Below are 20,555 nucleotides of genomic sequence, written 5' to 3'. Positions count from 1 at the left end.
CCAAGTTTTCATCATTTTTAGCTGTTTTACAAAATTCACCTTGCATATGACAGCTTTTTCCGGTCCACCGGACTGGTTCATTACATCGAGTCATTTGAAATATTTAATCACAAACCAAGCGTGAGTGTAATGTATTCTGTCATTTCTGTTCTCTGTCTTGTTTGATTTGACCATCATGACTTAATTGTGAACTCAACCTCAATTTCCTTTACACGATTTAAAAATGGAAATGGATTAAGGACTTTAAAAAAAAACAAAACACACATTCCTGTCAGACTCTGATGTCACTGGTGATGATTAGTTGACTCTGGAAAAGGCTTGACCTGATAAATCTCCCAGCATCCTCAGCTCACCTAGATCACTTCATCTGGCATAATCTCATTACGCTAGACCGCCAATCCCATCAGAGCCACTTCATCTGGATCATTTCATTACATTAGACTGCAGATGTGGTCAGTAATCTGAGCTGCCCACAAATACCACACTAAACAAACACAACATTCTCATTATCTAAAGCAGGATGTGTTACAGTGACAAAAATGTATGAATACCCTTTTTAAAAACAGTGTGGCAATTGCAAACAGTCTCTGCACAAACATGTACAAAAATTCCCATGAACCCCAGACTACAGTGAACGCAGACACACATAATGCTGACTGATAGGAGTGTGTGATGCGCCGTCCTGCACTCAATTACCATCTGATGAAATTAGTGCCGGTTATCCCCTTGACACACGATCCACACAGAGGGAATAAAGCGGAAAACGATAAGCCATCCTTTTAGCTAATCATATCAGCTGTGTTCCCGCTTGTTCTGGTCACAGTGTCTCTCTCTCTCTTTCACACACACACACAAACACACACACAAATATAAATACCTGCAGCCAGGCATACAGTGCAGTCCATAAGTGTCTGGACAGAGCCACATATATTCCAGCATTTTTGGGTTTTGAAATGAAATGGTTTGCTAAGCCATACAGCAATCAGCTCTTTTTCACACTCTTCATGTTTTTCCTTAATGATCTATAATAAATCTGAATTTGTCATGTTGAATTTGTCATGTTGAATATATATATAAAATACTGCCTGGTTTTCTCCCTCATTCCCTTTGCTGGAAGCCCTCAGGGTTCAGGTGCAGAATTTACCCAGAAGGCATTGCCATATGATGAAATTTCATTTTCGAACTATAGATGGACGTGTACGGGATGCCTTCACTGCCAATAAGTCAATTTTTTCTTGTTACTAGTTTGTATGCCCGAAATACCCTTAAAAATACTTCAAAAAGGACGGAAGCTATGGAAGAAAAACTACTTCAGACATCTGACCTTGCTGTGACCTTGACCCTGTTTGGATACTGACATTCAACCACTTGTGCTTGTTAGATATCACACTAACAAGAATCTCAAACAATTGCACAGATGGACTTAAAAACAACTGCAGAGGAATAACATTATATATATATATATATATAGTAGATTAGTAAATGGAGCTAACACACCATACACACTGGTCAAAAGTTTGTGGACACCTGACCATCACACTCATATGTGCTTTCTGAACATCCCATTCCAGAGTCTATCTAATAAACGCCACTCTTCTGGGAAGGCTTTCCACAAGACTTTGGAGCATGGCTGTGAGGATTTGTGCTCATTCAGCCACAAGAGCATTAGTGAGGTCAGACACTGATGTTCCCTAAGGTGTTCACTGGGGTTGAGGTCAGGGCTCTGTGCAGGACACTCAGGTTCTTCCTCTCCAACCATGTCTTCATGTAGCTCGCTTTGCACACTGGGGCACTGTCATGCTTGAACAGGTCTGGGTCCCTTAATTCCATTGAGGGGAAATTGTAATGCTACAGCATGTAAAGGCATCCTTTGCATTCCATACATTGTGTGCTTCCAAGTTTGTGGCAACATTTTGTGGAAGATCTGCATATGAGTGTGATGGTCAGGTGTCCACAAACCTTTGGCTATATAGTGTAAATTAATCCATGAGTATGACAAGCTGGCTGTGAATTAACACAGAGTGAGCACTCGAATCCTTAACGAAGGGACAACCCCATCCTTATTCTATCCTGATAATAGATAATAGCGTTGATGTTGCGTATCATCTTTGCACCCTTGATAAACTGGGATTAAGTCTTTGGCTGATAATTTGGCTTTGAGCTATGGATTTTCATGCTGTACTGTATTGTTCTGAGTCTGGGCACATCTTTTTTTTCCACTTGACCTTCATCCAGTAAAATTTAGATGTGTGTAGTTTAGCAGGCAGCAGGATTCGGGAACAAGCACCACCAGGCAATATGAAGCAATGTAAGCATATTTCAATGGTTAAATGTTCATATCAAATAAAACTGCTTTGTGAAAATCAATAAAGTGTTTTTCTAGTTGAAAAAAAAAATGAATCTACTTGGCAACTATGAATATGAACTTTTGTCAGCACAAATTGTCAAGGAAATCATTTCAACTGTATTGTTTTGCTGCCAGGGTCAAGTGTACAACTTGCAACTCGGGTGACGAAAGTGTTACGCACCCCTGAGTCATCAGGGAAGTCAACAAGAAAGTGTTAAAAGCAGTATTGGAAGGCATAGTGTGTATCTTTCCTCTGTGATACTGTGTCTGGCCTGTAATGCTGCCCATTTTCCATTCCTGATGAAAGGAAATGAAAGGCACTTCAATTGCAAATCAAGAATATTCTGCTTTTGTTGCTCTCTAGCAGCATGTTCAGGGTCCTGCTCAATTAGTGTTCATGAAGTTTTGAGGTATTTGGTTGAATCTGAGCAGTTATACTGCTTCTACTCACTACACATTTCATCCCACTGCTGCCATTACATCAGGTATATGTCCAAGCCTAGGACTACCACCACCATGTTTCACCTGAGACCTGCTGTACTCTTTAGCACACTGTAGCTGGTCCTTTCTGTTCATCAGACTTTCCTGGGCATTAAATTAGCCCTTTGAGACAGGAGAACGTACAGCATGGCAGTTGCTTTCACCTTCGCGGAGCCTGCCAACCCAGTTGCCACTCCACTTCCATAACAAGTGAAAATATGACACATTTTTTATTAACCACAATGTAACCATACTGCCAAATGAAATGAAAACAGCAGAGTTGTGCAGATCATCAGGAAAAAGGTGAGCAATTAATCTATACCAGATTGAATTTTATAATAATGAGATTAATTTAATACATATATGATCGACTTACAAGCCTCTGTGTTATTTAGCAAACTAGGAAGCTAGCAAGTTAAATGAAACAATACAGCTGCATTTGTTTGTCAAACTGTCTCGATCCATCTACACTCTGAGATCATTCTGGTCTATTTGCTTTTCTTTCCATCACATCTATTTCTTCATCCTGAAGATTGTTCGGCTTTTGATGATAATCAATGAGATTTATTTGTGTGTGTATGAGAAACGGAGATGGAAAAGGTTCATTTTGTGTCATATCTGTTCAATTCCAGGAGAATGAAGATGCACCACTTCACACACTCACACACATTTACTCTGTCATGCACAATCATACACATCCATGCTCACATTCATCAACACACACACACAGAGCCCCAAATCCATTATATAACCCTGTCTATGATTATATAATGCCTTTTAGTGAATAAGGAGACCACCCAGTTATCCACCAAGGCTGCACTACTGACAAAAACAGTGTTAAGTGTGTGAACACTTCTGTTACATAACAGGACAAGGGCCCATCCGTACTGGACCAAAACACACGCACACGCACACACACACACACACACACACACACACACACACACAACTATTCACAACACAGAACTACTGAACCACTCACTGGGTATTAATAGAAGCTCATAAAATACCATTCTGAAAATATTATACCAAAAATATGAGAGCAGGCAAATTCTGGTTAAAACAAATTGATTTCATAATTATGTCTTATAATAAAGATAGAATAAGTTTTGGTATTTAAATACCTCAGCGTGTAATTTTATACTGCCACAGACAGAACAAACATTACCAATACAGCTACACTGTGTGTTCATTTCATTATAAAGCAATATAAAACTATGACTTTTTTAAGCAAAGAAAAAAAAAAAAAAGGAATATCAGAATTTTATCATAAATTATCCTATTCTGGGATCTGTTTTTTTTATTTATTTTTGATTGCTGATATTTAGCTAGAATTTACATTTCTTACATTACCCAGGATTCCCATCAAAATCTAAGCAATCCATTAAACAGCAGAAATCAACAAGAAAGAATGCCAAAATGGTAAATAAACCTATAAAGCAGTCCGTCTGCATTACTGCTTCACTTTCTGATGAATTAATAGGTACTGGTGTGCAAAAAAAAGCGTGGTATATCCTCTGTCTATTAACATACCCTTAATGACCCGTTTCCTAAATCAAGCAGCAATGAATTCTTGCAGTGGTTTTCCACACAATTAGGATGAAAACCTTTTACATTTCTTGTCCATAATCCATGCAATTTAAAGTGCTTGTTAACAAAAAAGGCTATTCAGGTTCTCAAGTACTTTTCAGAAAAGCTAAATCCACTTTTTGTATCTGAGGTACAAAGTGAAAACCTTGGATTATGGAGCACATTCAGAACAAAAAAAAAGCTGCTCTGAGGCCTCGTCCACATGAATGGATATTTTTGGTTTATATTTTTAAAATGGTTTTACCCCTTTTTTTAAAAATAAAATAAAAATTCCTGTCCACACAAACAACACTTTTGAATATATTTCTATCTACATGAAAATGCAAAAATCATTTGGAAATGCTCATATAATCAGGCTGGCCAATTAGGTGGCCATAGTATGTCCTAAACTGTCATAAACTGTAATGTTAAATGCTTCAAAACCAAAACACAAAAAATATGTTAGAAAAAAAAAAAAATTATATACTGTATGTGTAGACTGGAGGCCAAATCAAAGAGAGAAAACTATGTTTTAAAAAATATGTTTATTTGTGTAGACAGGAGACAAAACAGAAAAAATTTTGTTTTAAAAAATATCCGTATACTTGTGGACAGGAGACAAAACACAGACAAAAATATTTGTGTATGTGTGGACAGGAGGCTAAAATGCAGTGAACAAAAAATACACTTTAAAAATATCTGCATACTTGTGGAAAGGAGACAAAACGTTTTTCATTAAAAAAAAATCCACATATGTGTGGACAGGAGACAAAACACAGAGATAATATAACATTTTAAAAAATATCTGTATATGTGTGGACATGAGGCCAAAACAGAGTAAAAAATGCTTTCAAAAATGTGTATGCATGAGGCTCCTGAGTGGTGCAGCAGAAAAGCGTTCCCCCTATTGTCCGGAAACCATGAGTTCGAATCCTAACAATGCCACAGCCATCCGTGGCCAGGAGTCCAAGATAGCGAAATTGGCTGCGCTCTCTGGGTGGGATGGATGGCATACTCGCTTTCTCCTGTCAATCACCGTGACACCACACAATGACGGTGTCTGTGAGTTCATGTATGAGGAAGAGGGTGGAATCTGTGCTTTCTTCTGAGTGTGTTACGCCTCCCTGTGATGCAGCACTTCAAAAATCTTGGCTTCACGCATGGCAGACGACGCACGTGTTAGCCCTCACTCTCCTGGTTGGTCGCTGTTCTTTGATAGAGGAGAGCTGATAGGTGGGTAGGAAATGGCCAAGACTTTTTAGGCAAAAAACAATGGGGAAAATTATGCGAGTCCAAAAACACACAGAAGGAAAATATAGTATGCTTTTAAAAATAGCATATACGTGTGAGTGGGGCCTGGGGTTCATGTCTGATGCTGTTCACCAAATCCTCATTAATGCCACTGATGGCAGGCTGTCAGTCACTGAGAAATGTGTGTAAAAATGTTGGATCTGAGATACCAACAGTGACAGTTAAAGTACTGAGGTTTTAGACTCAAGATGCAAATGCACCTTTATTGATGCAGACGGCAAAGTAGACAAATCCAAAGGGCAGTATCGAAGTCATAAAGAGGCAATGGTTTAGATGATCAACATACATGCTAGACTAGACAGAACAAACATGATAACTATACAGACAGGGTCAAAACTAGAACAGCATGCACTCAGGAACAAAGACTAGGATTGTTGTGTGCATTTGTAGTGAAGCAGTGAATGTGACTAGGTGCGTGCGTGATTAGTGAGGTAACAGGTCATGTGACAGATCAGTTGATCAGCCTTATTGTTCTTTATTTGGTGGAGGATTTTGAGAAATGGCGTCAACGTGACAAACAGACATTTAAATCCTGACAGGTTTCCAAACGCTAGTTTCCAGTTTCCACCTAAAGGTAAGAAGCTGCTGACCTAAATTAACTGCTGAGCCAAAGTGTTTCCACATATACGTAACAGTTTAGATTGTCACGATGAAAGTGCAGAAATTATCACATGCTTTCTGCTGGCAGAAAATAAAGAGATGACATAAATACACAAAACACCTGAGCCTCTAAACTGAGACATGTGCAGTCTCTGAACAGCTGCTTGCATTATTTTTTTTTAACAGTGAGGATGATCAAACTGTAGAAAAAGTTCATACTATAAATAAATCCACTTGAACACTCGCCAGATGCTCTACCACACCTCAAAAACTGGGAGTGATAATTAGCTGCTGACGGGTTTCTTTCTCTGGTTTTTCACGTTAGCATTTTTCAGCTGCACTGCAGACTTCAGTTTTTTTCACACAGACCCATCCTGAAGGAGAGAGAGGAAAACGGAGGAGAGAAGGCTTGCTATCTACACTTGAGCTGGAGGTCCGTGGCTTCTTTACCCTCCTCCATCAATTCCAGTCAGAGCTGAAATTACCAACCGGCTCTCCAAATGAAATCATGCAATCTTCTCCCTTGTACTCCTCTCCCGAGAGATACGAGCTCACTCTTTTGCCTTGAGTGGGCTAATTATGAAGAGCACTGAGGAACCGCTGTTTAGATAGTATCCACACACACTCATCCATACGCACACACACACACACACACACACACACACACACACACACACACACACTTCCTCCTCCAGCCCCCTGCTTTTACAGAGCTATCTGATAAAGAGAAGCTTTAGAGGGGTCTTATCTGAGCAGGCATGACCTGTGTTTAGTGAAAGGTTAAAATGATAAACTGTACAATCAGATACGAACACAATGCAGTCCGTCACTTTTACAGCTGGCTTTAATCCAGAATTAATCTTTAAGCAGCAGTAGCAGCCGAAATGAAACTAATGCTCAAGTGGGAGTAACAAATTTGTCAACTGGAGTATTTCAGTGGACTGAACCAACTACCTGGGGGAAAAAATACACTATAGTAAAGCTGATAACGTATTTAAAAAAAAACACAGGCAGTAGTTCTAAAGATTTCTAAACACGAACCATCACGGCTTAGCAAATACTGTTGCGGTTTATTTGATCACATGCATTTATGTCCATTAGCTGAAGGAAGCTCATCAGACCAGAGACTAGCTACAGCACAGGACTGGGGGAAACAATCGATTGTATGATGCATCATTCTTGATTGATTTCATTCTTGATTTAATTTCTTGAAAGATTCTGCATCGATGCACGAAACGTAAGAATTGATTCTTAAAAGCACAATTCTCAACAAACTTTTTTCTTTTTTAATTCGTCCGGTTCTGGAAGCGGCGTAGCTACGTTGATGTAGAGCTACGCATCTTCTGAAGTTGTTTTTGCAGTCAAAATGCGACAGAGGGAGAGACGTCGTTGGAGAAGATGAGCAGTAAGGAACTGCATTTGAATTTGGGCATTTATAAGGCCGACGGTGTTAAACGAAGATTAAATATTTTTGCAACACAATAAGAAATCACATCAGGCATTTCCTAAGAATTCTAATGAATAAACAGAAAGAATGTTTACAACAGATGCTGCCAAAGTGCTGCATGGTGGAGTCAAATTAAATTAAACTGAACAATTCAATAAATAGAATATTAATATATATTAATATACTGATAATAACATATTATATTATATTATATTATAATTTATATTAACTAATTGATAAATATTAATTTCGAGAGCATGAGACACAATGCAGGACATAAACATGTGATCAAAAGCACAGTGTATGATTAGCAACCAGGCTTGTGCAAGACTGATTTTTCCCTGATCACAAGTTTCCATTTTAAAATATCACGATAAATGATTTAATCACCCAGAACAGGAAAACAAGCATTTCCACCATCTCAGTTTTAAGGAGTGGCTCATCTCTTGTTTTACTGAGGGTGAAAAAGTCTGCACTTTTGGCATTTTTTAGAGTGATAACTTGTACAAGTGCACACCTTTGCGGAGCTCCTTGGCAGGTCTGGTAATATAACATAAGCTGCGATAAACGTCACTGGATATGGTGGCAACGTAAGATCATGTGGGGACGATAATATCCTTATGTTGCACAAGCCTATCTGCAACAGGAAGTCTGTAACAGCATAATACACAATTAATTACAGGACACTATGCCCACACTCACACACACACACACAAAATACCGTAGAGAAAATAATGTAAACGCATAAAAAGCACAATAAAACACACTGATACACAGAGGAATAATGGACCAGCAACAAAAAAAGACAATTGCCCTTAAACTTATCTGTTATCTGGAATTATAAAGTGATGGACCATCTATAAAGAGCTTTTAGAGAATGCCACTTTACTCGACAAAGCTTCTGCTCAAAGCTGCATGGCTCTCAGCAGCATCCTCTCACACACACACACACACACACACACAGTACTGATGCTGGTTGCTAGGTGACCGCTGCTCCATGTTCCACCGTCAGCACCCGCGTGGACGTACTCGGCTTGGCCCTCTGCACGTTACTGATAATCTGCTGCATCCACAAACAGAGACTTTCTCAATGCTACCTCTCCCAAAACAAAATGCAAGAGATAACCCAGGAGGTGTGCAGATCTGGTGAAATGCAGTGCCATTTTGGCGCTATAAGGGAACTAAAAGGAATCTGACATGCTTGCTCTCTGATGCTGCATCACTCTGCGATGAAGAGAACTTCCCAGAACACCAGTGCAAAGGCAGGAAATAGGAAGACATCCTCAAAACGTGGAGATGAGCAATGATTGATAATTAGAAGATCATTAAAAATCCTGCACAGGTCATCAGAGTTATCCGTGATCACCGGCTAATGTTAGACGTTTCTCATTAATATATTTGAACCATTTAACCAATCACAGCACAGAAAGCAGTTTCTTTAAACTACACGCGCAGAACTAAAATGACTAAACATTACGGGATATACCTATATAGCGAGAATACGCATGGTTTCATATCATGGAGGTGCTGTTATTTAAGCCTAACCTAGATTCAAACCGGGCATGAGGTATAAGCAATGCATAACAATGCAATGCATTTCATTACTTCATCACATACTTCATCACCAGGACAAACCTTGAGTGACCTTGAATAACGTCAGATCTTATACGAAAACCAAATGGATGTGAAGGAGAAAGTGGGGCAGGAGAAATGATGACAAGATTTTAAAAATAGGGGGAGGAAAGATCAGTAAGACGAAGAGAGGATAATAAACCTATCGTGAGAGAAAGAACAGTACGATGCAAGGAACAACAATCTTGCGTGATCTCAAGGCGGCAATTCGCAGGTTGGACCACCGCAGTGAAAAAAAAGCTGAAGCTGCGAACCTTCACCAAGCGCCGTGACTGTTACAAAGCACTGACATCTGAGACTCCTTCCATAAACATTAAACAAACATCTCCTAAAAAACGATTGTGGTTTTCTTCCTTAAACAACATTTTTTAAATCTGTTTATTATTAGTCTTAGATTATGCAGCACATCCACCGTTCAGGTCCCTGTGTATGAGCTGTTACTATAGAAACAATAGCGTATTAGAGCAAGCGCGTTAATATAAATCTGTCGTTTATGTTACAGCCAGAACTACTGTCCAAGTCGTGTTGTTATACAAAAATAACGCGCACCTTCTAACCAATCAGATTCAAGCACTCAACTGCGACGTGGTATAAGTGCAAATATCTATATTAGACCATCAGAAACTTAATAACATTTTAAATAAGATCAATTAAAGTTTGTTGAAGCTTAATGCACGCAGGATAACCTTCTGTGCAGTTAGTATAAATGGCACATTGATTAACAGCTACAGAGCCGTTCAATACACTTCAACTGTCCAATACAGACATTTGCATGTTAAGTTTATTAAATAAAACACAGAATCTCTGAGGCCTGAGTCTCACACGGTATTAACAGCCTAATAAAGGAAAAAAAAGCTTCTCAATCCCACAGCTGGATGGTGCAGTTTAGCAACATGTTATGTTTTTCATGATAAATCTATTTAATTGCAATTTCTGTTGAGAGAAAAGATTTGCATTGGTATAAATGGGCTAGCAGGGTTGTCTTTCAGAGATAAAAAGTCATCAATATTATGTTTCATTTTCTGCATCCATATCAGATTATTTGCTGTTAATAAACATCTTAAGGTCTTTGAACTTTTGTGGAAATAACAGCACCAGTAACAGTCGTAAGAAAAACACATAGAATGGCATGAAGAAGCCAGAAGGGAGACTGGGGCTGATTTCTTTCTAGCCCAGGCTGTAGATGCATGCAGCCTATCAGTGACAGACGTGTCAGGTGATTACACAGAGTGACACGCCCCCTATATGTGATCTCCATTTGGGCTGATATTGAAACAATAAAAAAAAGCGAGATCATGAATGCAGCTGCCTTTAAGCATGCTTGTGTGTGTGTCTGATAGTTTCTCCCACATCACTCATACTATGCCATCGATGAGACCTTGTGGTATAATGTACTGCTCAACTTTAAAAGTTTATTTGTCAAGCTATTGATAGATATTAGATACATGTATTAGCCACCCATCTAATGTCACAACCAGCAATCAGTGATTGTTAGAGAAGTGTGGAAGTTACTGCTGAAGCACAGACTTTGGACCACAAACTGCTCCATTTTATCAAAAAAGCACGGCTTCTCTGCCTGCAGAAACAGTGAGAGTAACGTAACAGGAGATTGACAGGAAGCTTTCTCACTGTTTGGAGTCTTTTAATCCAGGTGGCTTTAGCAGGACGAGCATGCTCAGGCCTCCAACACCTCCATCAGAGTGTGAGCGAGTGCAGACGTTACGGCTCTGAAGCTGCGAAACGCTCCCAGAGCTCCGGAGAAGAGCTGTGGTCAATATCATTGATTACACAATTAAAGTAGGTTTGGCAGGTCATCAAATGTGGAAAACGACCAGGCAGAGGAAAACATTACAAAACGAAAAAACAAAATCCTCGACATACATAAATGACTTTACAGTATTAAAAAATCCAGTGCGTGTAAATGAAAGAAGGCATGGACCCAATATCATCACTGGATCCCTTTTAATTTAGGACAAAGCAATAAATACTGAAATGTAAATGAACTCCCTGTCTTGCAGCTAGCATATGCTTTGTTGTATTACTGGCTCTCTGCTGCTGTCATAAATTTAAAGGGAGCTGTCTGTTTTTTTTTCTCCCACATTCCTAAACAGAACTGATCAGAGTTTTTTTTTATGTACCTACTGTAGTTGCGGTAGGAACATGTGGTGCTTCCTGGGACGTCTAAAAGTTTACACCCCTGTCTTAGCTGGGTCACAGAGAGATCTACATTAGTGAATCAAATTTGATTATGGTCATGCCATAGCAGCATATTTTTCTGGTATGTTTGGCTTTGTCTTGTGGTATTTCATTTTGAATAATGTGTAATTTCAACACAATCAAAAGCACTGTTGAATTCTCAGTTCTGATTGGTCATTGATTAATTTCCTGATTAATTTTCTATAACATCAGTACTAAGCTGCAGGGCAAAGACAGGTTTATATTAATGCATTCATTCTAAGACGTGATCGTTTCTACATTAACAACTGTTACATGGACTTACTCCACATAAACAAATTGTAAAACAGTGTGTAATTGTTGATGTGGTCAAGTTTTCTGTAAGGAGATGTTTATTTATTATTTATGGAAGGAGCCTCCAGTGTCAACACTTTGTAACAGTCAGAGGTAAAGCTGTAACTTTTCCAATACGGTCTTCAGGACAGAGGATGTCACGCTTTCTCTGTAACACGACGAGCTGCTTTTATGTAAAGTTAAGTTTATTATTAACTTTAAAGACAGAGAAAACAAGAGAGAGAGGCTGATGTGCGATCGACTGCTTTAATATAACGGTCACAGGTGATAAAAGAAACTAACTTGTTTCACGGACGTTCTGTAACATTAATCAGAGGTTAAACTGTATGATGTATGATGTCATTATGTAATAAATATATATAAATAAAAACTGTAATCATTAGCAAATTGTTATATGATGAAGATTGCAGTGGATTTGCAAACATCTTACCTGTTTCTAAATCATGTTCCCACTAGCAAACATTGTAAGCCTATTTAAAAATCCTGCCCAATGAGTCAGATATAAGCTTAGATTAAATATTTAGCAGTTTTCAGAATCACAATATCATGATGATGACATTAAAAGCTAGAAAAGGAAAGGCTAAAAATGATTATGACACTAATGATTAATATTGACACATGCCAGAGTTTGATCAAAAAAAAAAAAAAGTGCTTGGAACCCTGGTTTGGGATAAAGTTTGGTTTGGGTAATACAGAGCATTTGCAATTCTGATTACTCACTGAATAAGGTAATCGAGTATTTACTGTAATCTGGGTTTTAGAGGTGCAGTAACTCTGTGGAGCCACATCATCCAAAATGCAGTTCCTACTTCTCCAACGGTGTCTTAGAGCTACAAAAACTAGCATCAAACAATTCATAAATTGCTCTCATGTCTGCTCATGGCAGCCACCCATCTCTCGTGCCCTTCCCTCCTACGCTCCTACTTCAAAGCAGTCCATCCTCTCACTCGTGATTGTGGAGCTGACGCGAAACGAGTGTTTCCATGAATCCCGCATGCAGATGAACACATTTCTCCTGATAGAGATGAAGACGGAGAACGCCTCATGCTCATTCCCCCTGCAGCTCGTCTCGAGTTTAAACAGTGACAGTGTGAGTGTTTAGCGTCATTGATCTTCCCTTTTTTTAGACTCTGCCTGCTTTTCTGTAATCTCACACTGAGATGTAACTTCCTTTCACTGCCTGAGTCAGTTCTACAGGCGTAAACAGAAGACCTCAATCTAGTGCTCAAAATACCAGGTCAAAATGCCACGTCTAAAACGTTTTTGTAATTACGCGTAAATGATGTCTGCAGCCACAGTAGGCTTAGAGAACCATCACGCAATAGGAAAGTGGGTCCGAGATACTTAGCCCCATGTGCATTCTGGTCATTTTGACATGTTGAGGACTTGAATCCAAGGAAAGGGAACACGTTTGATTTCACCATCACTCTGTATAGTCTAACTGTGTAACAGTAGCAAGTCTTTGGCTAACAGTTTGGTTATTAGCTGTGCTGTTCACCTAAATATTCCAGCATTGCAATAGATATCACTGAGTGTGAGCGTTTTATGTTTAAATGAGCTTGACAGTCAGTGTTTAAAAGTGATGTAATGGCATGTTGTGCTAGTAGTGGAGTTATATAACTACCATATGCTGCACTGTACTGCTCAATTTTATCAGTGTTCTTGCAATAAGGAACTCCAGCTCTCTAGTCTCTGACTCCGAACTGATCGTCTGCCATCTGACCAGTCTCTGTAGTCTTCTAGTTACTGAACACAATAACAAGTTCCAAAAATTCACTGTAGCCCATCACAAAATTTAAAATGAAGATTTATGGCCTCATTTATTGATTTAGGTTTTGTTGTTTGGTAATGGATTTTTGACTAATTATGTTGCTAGATTGCAGACGGGTGCAAATTAAAGGAAAAACTGGATCTGATACACTATATGGCCAAAAAAGACACATTGTGGACAAATGACCATAACACTCATAAGCTTTTTGAACATTACATTCCAGACTTAGTCCCCTTTTGGAAAAGCATGAAAAGCTCCACTAGATTTTAGAGCTTGGCTGTGGGGATTTGTCTGTTCAGCCACAAAAGCATTAGTGAGGTCAGGCGCTGACGTTGGGTGCAGACGTCTGGTGTACAGTCAGCGTTTCAGTTCACCCCAATTGTTCAGTGGGGTTGAGGTACAGGCTCTGAGCAGGACACTCGAGTTCTTCCACTACAACCTTCTCAAACCATGTCTTCATGGAGCTCGCTTTGTGCACGGGGCATTGTCATGCTGCAACAGGTTTGGGCCTCTTAGTTCCAATGAAGAGAAATTGTAATGCTACAGCATGCAAGGACATTCTGTACAAATGAGTACTTCCAACTTTGTGCCAACAGTTTGGGGAAGAACCACAAATGGGTGTGATGGTGCACAAGCTTTTGCCCTTATAGTGTATATTTTCGATACTGCCTCAGGTTGCCAGTTTCAACTCATTGAAGCATTTAACATAATAAAAGTACAATAATTGAAATTTAATAATGACAGTGTTTGTGTGATCTATTCAGTCTCTTAGTGGCATATAATGAAGAAAAAGCTGTGCTTTAGAATGCCCCAAAATTTTAAAATGGCTAAGCTTTCACTGATGGGACTCACAAAGCGTCTTTACAGAAATCCAGGTATAGATTTTGGATATTCAGTGGATTTTGGGTTTCGGGGAATTTTATAGCTCCTGCCTTCTGCTCATCAAACCATTGCTGTCTCAAGCTAACACGCTAGTACATGTAGTAGTATGCTAGTGTATTAACTCATGGGAAAAAAGTGTGCTTAGGAGAAGCATGTATTTTTTTAAAACCCCAGTAACCTATGCAGAATAAGCCTGCCTCCTTCCACAGGGCTCGGGGGCTGACTGATGAGGAGGTAAATTATGCAAATCATATGCTATGACCTTCACAGTCATATGACCTTCACACCTATGCGACGTGTTCCACAGCTCTCTTCACCACCATCATCAAAACACCAACTATGGGAAAATCCTTTCAGAAGAACAGTGTTCATCCCACCAGTACAGTTCCAGAGACTTGTAAAATCTATGCCAAAGTGCACTGAAATGGTTCTGGCAGCTTGTGGTGACCTGACACCTTTCTAAGACGTCACTTGCTGGTACTTGAGTACCCATACCCATTGCTACTGCTCAGTGTTGAAACCTAATGAAGCTGAACACCTTCACTCCTCCATCTTAAACCGAGAGCATAATCATGACACCTGTGTCACCAAAACAACTGATAATGATCCATTAAAACAAAAGATGTACGCGATGTTGAGATTAACAGCTTCCCCTAACACACAAACACACACACACGCACTCGGAAGGAAGGAAGCACTTCCCTGTTGGGAAAACCAATATGCACTTTCACAGCCTTTTACAGAAACACCAGCCTGCTCCCTGTGTGTGTGTGTGTGTGTGTGTGTGTGTGTGTGTGTGTGTGTGTGTGTGTGTGCGCACCACTGCGCTCTCATTAAAGATGTAACCGTGACCTTCCCCACTCTGAGACAGCATATAAACGTTTTCCAGTTGACACAAACGTTTGCTGATCGGACAAACTCACTTCAGAAGCCATTCTGAGCTCCTCTAAATCCAGCTAAAGCCAAGACGTGAATCCACAACACACCCAGTGTGGACCAGAGGCTTTTTCACTCACCTCGATAAGGAAGTCTCCGGTGCGCAGTCCGGCCTGCCATGCTACCCCGCCCTCATCCACAGACTCCAGGTATTGCAGGGCGGGGAAGGCTGGGGTCGGAGTGAACTCCTCGATTGGGGTGTCAGCTGGAGATCCACATGAGAGCACAGTGAGGAAAAACAGAGAGATGTATGTTATGGTACAGAACAAGGATCGTGAGACTCTCTGTTCCACAGGTTTACAACAGTGATTCTCAAAATGGACCCCCAGGCGTCCACACATTATCACCACATTATCAAAGCTATTATATTTAGGGGTCCAAGCACCAAAGTCAACTCAGACATGTGTACTATCAGTGGAAAATTCAAGAAGAGAAAATTCTATGGTTCCAAAAAATATTATTTCAAGAACCTAAATAATGTTCGCAAAATAAATCCATATGGAGGGGGTTTGTGGCATTTATTTCACGGTTTTACAGGGGTGCCTGGCTACAAAAAGTTTGAGACCCAGTGATTTACAATCACATACCCAGGTGCCTGGGACTACGTTACTAGGCAATAATATAATTTATGCGTAGTTCCTAAGTGGACAAGTAGGTTCAGTAGGTTGATGATGCAGTGGACACCAGCATTTATTCCTGTCCACCAACCAGATGAAAAAAATGATGTGATGTAATATTAGCTAGGGTTGTTATGGTCTCCCGGTTAGTCACAGTATATGATTGGACAGTTACCTCAAAGATGACTTCATCTATTATTGTCTAACTGTTCATTTTATTTATTTATTTTTTAACCTGAATAAGTTTTTTTACTTTAGTGGTTCTCATCTCTATTTTGTCCAGCTGCGCCTCCCCAAAAACGTCGATTGGATTTCGCAGCCCCCTCCCTCTTGTCTTCCCTTAAATCATACTACAGCACCATCTGTTTCTCCACACAGGGAAGCGGCGGCACTGAAAACCCTTTGGCGGTGTAATCTGCTACTGCTGTAAACACATTACATTGCTACCTTTGCTGCCATTTCTAGCATGTTAGTAACTTTATCATATCTGACAGATATCAAATACGCAAAAGAACATTACATTGCTGACCAGAAATAAACATTTACATTTACCATACAGTTACAGGAGACAGGATAGTGAGCTGTTGAGGGATAAGAGCCTTGCTCAAAAGATCACTGAATTTCTTTCTCCGCCATTGGATCGCCATTGTAACTGTGCCATTAATGTCCCCCGTCACCCTGTGATGTCAGCGGGACAGATAACTGCTACCTTGTCACGGGAATAATGGAAATACAGCATCAACCAAGAAACTACCATAAGAATTACTAAACAAGTCACAAATATTTCACTATAAGCATATTTCAGGGTGGAATTTTCATTTAAATATTGGCTTGAAAATGTCAAGTTGTATAAAGAAGATGAGAAGGTTAGGGTTAAGGTTAGGGTTAGGGTCAGAGGTCAGCATTCGTACCTTTTTGTATGATTTCACTGGTATGAATTTGGTATTGTTCAACTTCATACCAGTTTTCTCATGAGGTCAAATTAAGATGGCAGGACATTAGTGGAGTTTACAGATTGTGTATTCGTAGACAGCTGAAGGTGTAAAGATGTTCTTTGACCATTTTTAGGCTTTAAAACTGGTACGAATTTGACAGCTGGAATAACAGCGGATTTTAGTTTTGTGATATGCGATATAGATCTTAGATTAGTTCACTCTAAATTTTAAACTGGGGTTCATTTTAGATTTTTGGTTCATTTTAAATGTTTGGTGTATTTAGTATTGACGTTTCATTGTTACAGCAAAATAATTCAGTGTTTTGAATGACAATTGTCTTTATGAACCTGTAATAATGCTGAAAGGTCAATAAAACTTTTAAAAAATACATAGAACAGAATTTAATCTTGTACACAGGTTAGGTTTAAGGTGTTTAAAATGAGAAGTCTTGGGTGTACTTTGGGACTAGTGGATGTGATTGATGGCTTTAGCAGATGCTAACGCCATTACTGGTATTTTTACATTTCAGTTTTGCGCGTGAAGTTAATCGCGAGCTCCTTCGCGCGTCAACTTTTCACGGCGTCAACTCTGTTCGTTACCCCTGTCTGAGGCACCAGAGAGAGAGAGAGAGAGAGAGGGGTTTAAACATGGAGGGTGCTCTTTTTTTTCTCCTCTTACCTTTCGCCCCTCTCAGCACGAAGCCGAAGCCCTCGTTATCCTTCTTCTGCAGGACCACGGTCTTCTCGTCGATGACGCAGTCACTGTGGAGAAATTTGCGCGCGCAGCGACCGTTAGTGCAGGCGGCCGTCATCCTCACCAAGGCAACCGAGTAGTGCGGCTTCATCATGCCGGAGCTCCTCATCATCACTTCTCTTAAAGCTTTGGGCTCACACTACAGGGTTTTTTTTTTCTTTTTTAATCGAGAACGATTGAAAATACGAGCCGATTTCCGTTTCGCGTCGCTGACTACCATCTCACACTCACCGTCATGGTTGAAGCAAAAAAATAACGGATCCGCCTCCGATCAGGTCGCGCGAGCCGATCACAACTCGAGGCTTCAGATTTGAATTCGACTAAAAAAATAAAAACTACCAGTCAACCTGTTCCCACCCGCATGACGCCTCCAGTGGAGCGGTTTAAGACCAAAATGTGTCAAATCTAATATAAAATCAGACAAAAAAACTAAAAATATATAAATCCTGTAGTCTGACGCCCAGCTTTAGGAAAAGGGCTGTTGTTATTAACGGTCAGGCTCGCGAGCCGGGTTTAAGGCAGGAGTGGGCGGGGCTGAAGGAGCGCGAGACATACAACCGCTGTGGTGAAGGCTGAAGAAACATGGCATGAAGCGGGAAAAAAGATGAGAGGAATACAATGTTGACGGAGGGACACAGAATGAGAGGGATGGATGAAAGAAGAGAGAGAGAGAGAGAGAAAACAGCTGGGGAGGTATGGAGTAAAAGGAGAGAATGACATTTAAAAAAGAGAGAGAGGGAGAGAGAGAGAGAGAGAGGGAGGAGAGCGCGCGTGCCTTGCTGAGTGACTTCAAGTAGTCCATTCAGGAGCAGTGCTGTGCTAATGTCATCTCTATGGAAATCCTCCATATCACTTGCAAATGTTACATTTCTTTCCCCCTTGAGAGGTTCTGGGAAGTCTAATGACCACAGTGACAATTAAATAATCGATTTGATTATTCTAAGGGTTGTGCTGTTCCCTATTCGACTCTTTTCCAATCCACTTCAAGCACAAAACCGAGCAATTAAAAGTTTATGCCACCCAGCTGTGGCACTCTGTCAGTCCTGGGATCTGAACACACAACCTTCTGGCCACTAGAGCAGGACCTTATCTACTGAGCCACCACTAACCTGCATGTCTGTACAACGTATTCAACCATTTCATTCATTCATCCTCATTAACAGTGTTATCCGGGTCAGAGGTCCGATGGATCTGGAAGTCTATCCCGGTAACACTGGGCGCGAGACGGGAATACACTTTGGATGGGTCGCCAGTCCATTGCAGGGTACCTTGGGCACACACACACACACACACACACACACACACCTTGGGGCAATTTAGCATAAGCAATCCACATGGTGAACTTTCTATAAGGAGACATTTCTGTATTTAACCTTTATGGAAGGAGTCTCCAGTGTCAGTGCTTTGTAACCGTCAGAGTTAAAGCTGTAACCAGAGTTAAAGCTGTAAGTTTTCCACCACAGGAAAGTCCTCTGGCCAGATGATGTTGCATTTTGCGGTTTCTCAGTAACAAGCTGCACAGTTTTTTCGTATTAGCCTTAAGAGTAAGTGGTAACAGTAATTTACTTGTTTTGGGGACGTTCTATTTTTAAATGTAATTATACACAGCTAATAAGTACCATGTGTGGCATCACTAGCATCATACAAACACCTTGTCGTTGATTATTTTCCTGTAACCCTTGTGTTTTATTCCTCACATGTGGCATGACTATTGAAATACACTATAAGATGCTCTCCATTAGGCAAAGAGTGACCCTCATAAGTCTGTTTTCAATAAATTCTAGCAATTTCCCCAACCAAACAAGTTAAAATCTGCACTCTCATTGCAGTGTTATACCATGTGGAAATTTTAAGCTGAAGGCAGATACTATTAAAACTGAAATCATGATACTTTTCCATATTGGTGTTATTTGAGAAATCTTTATAACCTCTCTCTGCAGCTCTAACACTACTTTTGTCTTTTGACTTGCAAAATTTCAATTCATATTATACCTGACGTGTATAATTAATGCTAATTTCTAACTTTCTACTTCAATCCACTGTGGGATGAGCCACACTCCTGGCTTAGTGTCAATAGGAGCTAAACACAGGGGCCAATATTATCACTATGTAACTACATAGTGCATAAACTCTAGTGCTGAATTAATATCCAACTGTGTGTCTATAAATACAGAGAAATACACACCTCCCTAACCTACACAAGACAGATTAAAACACAGATTAAACCTAAACCTGAACTAAAATGACTCTTTATTTGGCCTGGAACGAGGCTTCATGTGTGCTGAGAATTGCACTGACGCCTCACTTGACGCACAGATAAAAGACTGACTGCATGCCAATCAAAGCTTTTGATGTTTCTGACAAACTATACGCTGACAAACTGTAAAATGAGTTTTCATAGAAATGCAGGAAGAATGAGCTGACTCCTGCAGAATGATGCATGGTTACCATAGCTACAAGATCCGCTTGGGAGCAGGGTGTGTTTCTGTGTGTTTTTCTTGGCATGTATTTAGCCCTTTCAGGGATCAAATGTCACTATGATGTTAGAAATACAAGATGATCTTTTTATTCTGGGGTCATTTGGTTAGTCCCATACCTTGGTGTAGGCATAGTGTCATTTAGATCCATTTAGGTCAACTGAAGTACCGCACAAACGAACAAATGTAAGACTATCACTATGTGTTTCAGCCCCCTAGGTACTTCAGCACTTTGGTAGGATTTGTGCACTTCTTATGGAATGAGAAAT

The 20,555-nt window shown here is 40.0% G+C and overlaps 1 protein-coding gene across 1 annotated transcript in view; it reads right to left on the bottom strand.

Annotated features, from left to right (window-relative positions):
• Window positions 1-20,555, bottom strand: part of shank2b (SH3 and multiple ankyrin repeat domains 2b) — a 151,053-nt gene that overhangs the window by 20,674 nt on the left and 109,824 nt on the right. Inside the window, exons 15-16 of the mRNA XM_053235425.1 lie at window positions 17,735-17,817; window positions 15,585-15,709 (exon numbers count right to left, since the gene is read on the bottom strand). Of these exons, the coding sequence (XP_053091400.1) occupies window positions 15,585-15,709; window positions 17,735-17,817 (208 nt within the window). The remainder of the gene's footprint in view (window positions 1-15,584; window positions 15,710-17,734; window positions 17,818-20,555) is intronic.

This window comes from Pangasianodon hypophthalmus, chromosome 7 (assembly GCF_027358585.1).
Source record: "Pangasianodon hypophthalmus isolate fPanHyp1 chromosome 7, fPanHyp1.pri, whole genome shotgun sequence".
NCBI classification, from domain to species: domain Eukaryota; kingdom Metazoa; phylum Chordata; class Actinopteri; order Siluriformes; family Pangasiidae; genus Pangasianodon; species Pangasianodon hypophthalmus.
The sequence above is the reverse complement of the archived record's forward strand: the minus strand, read 5'-3'. Positions and strand labels throughout refer to the sequence as shown.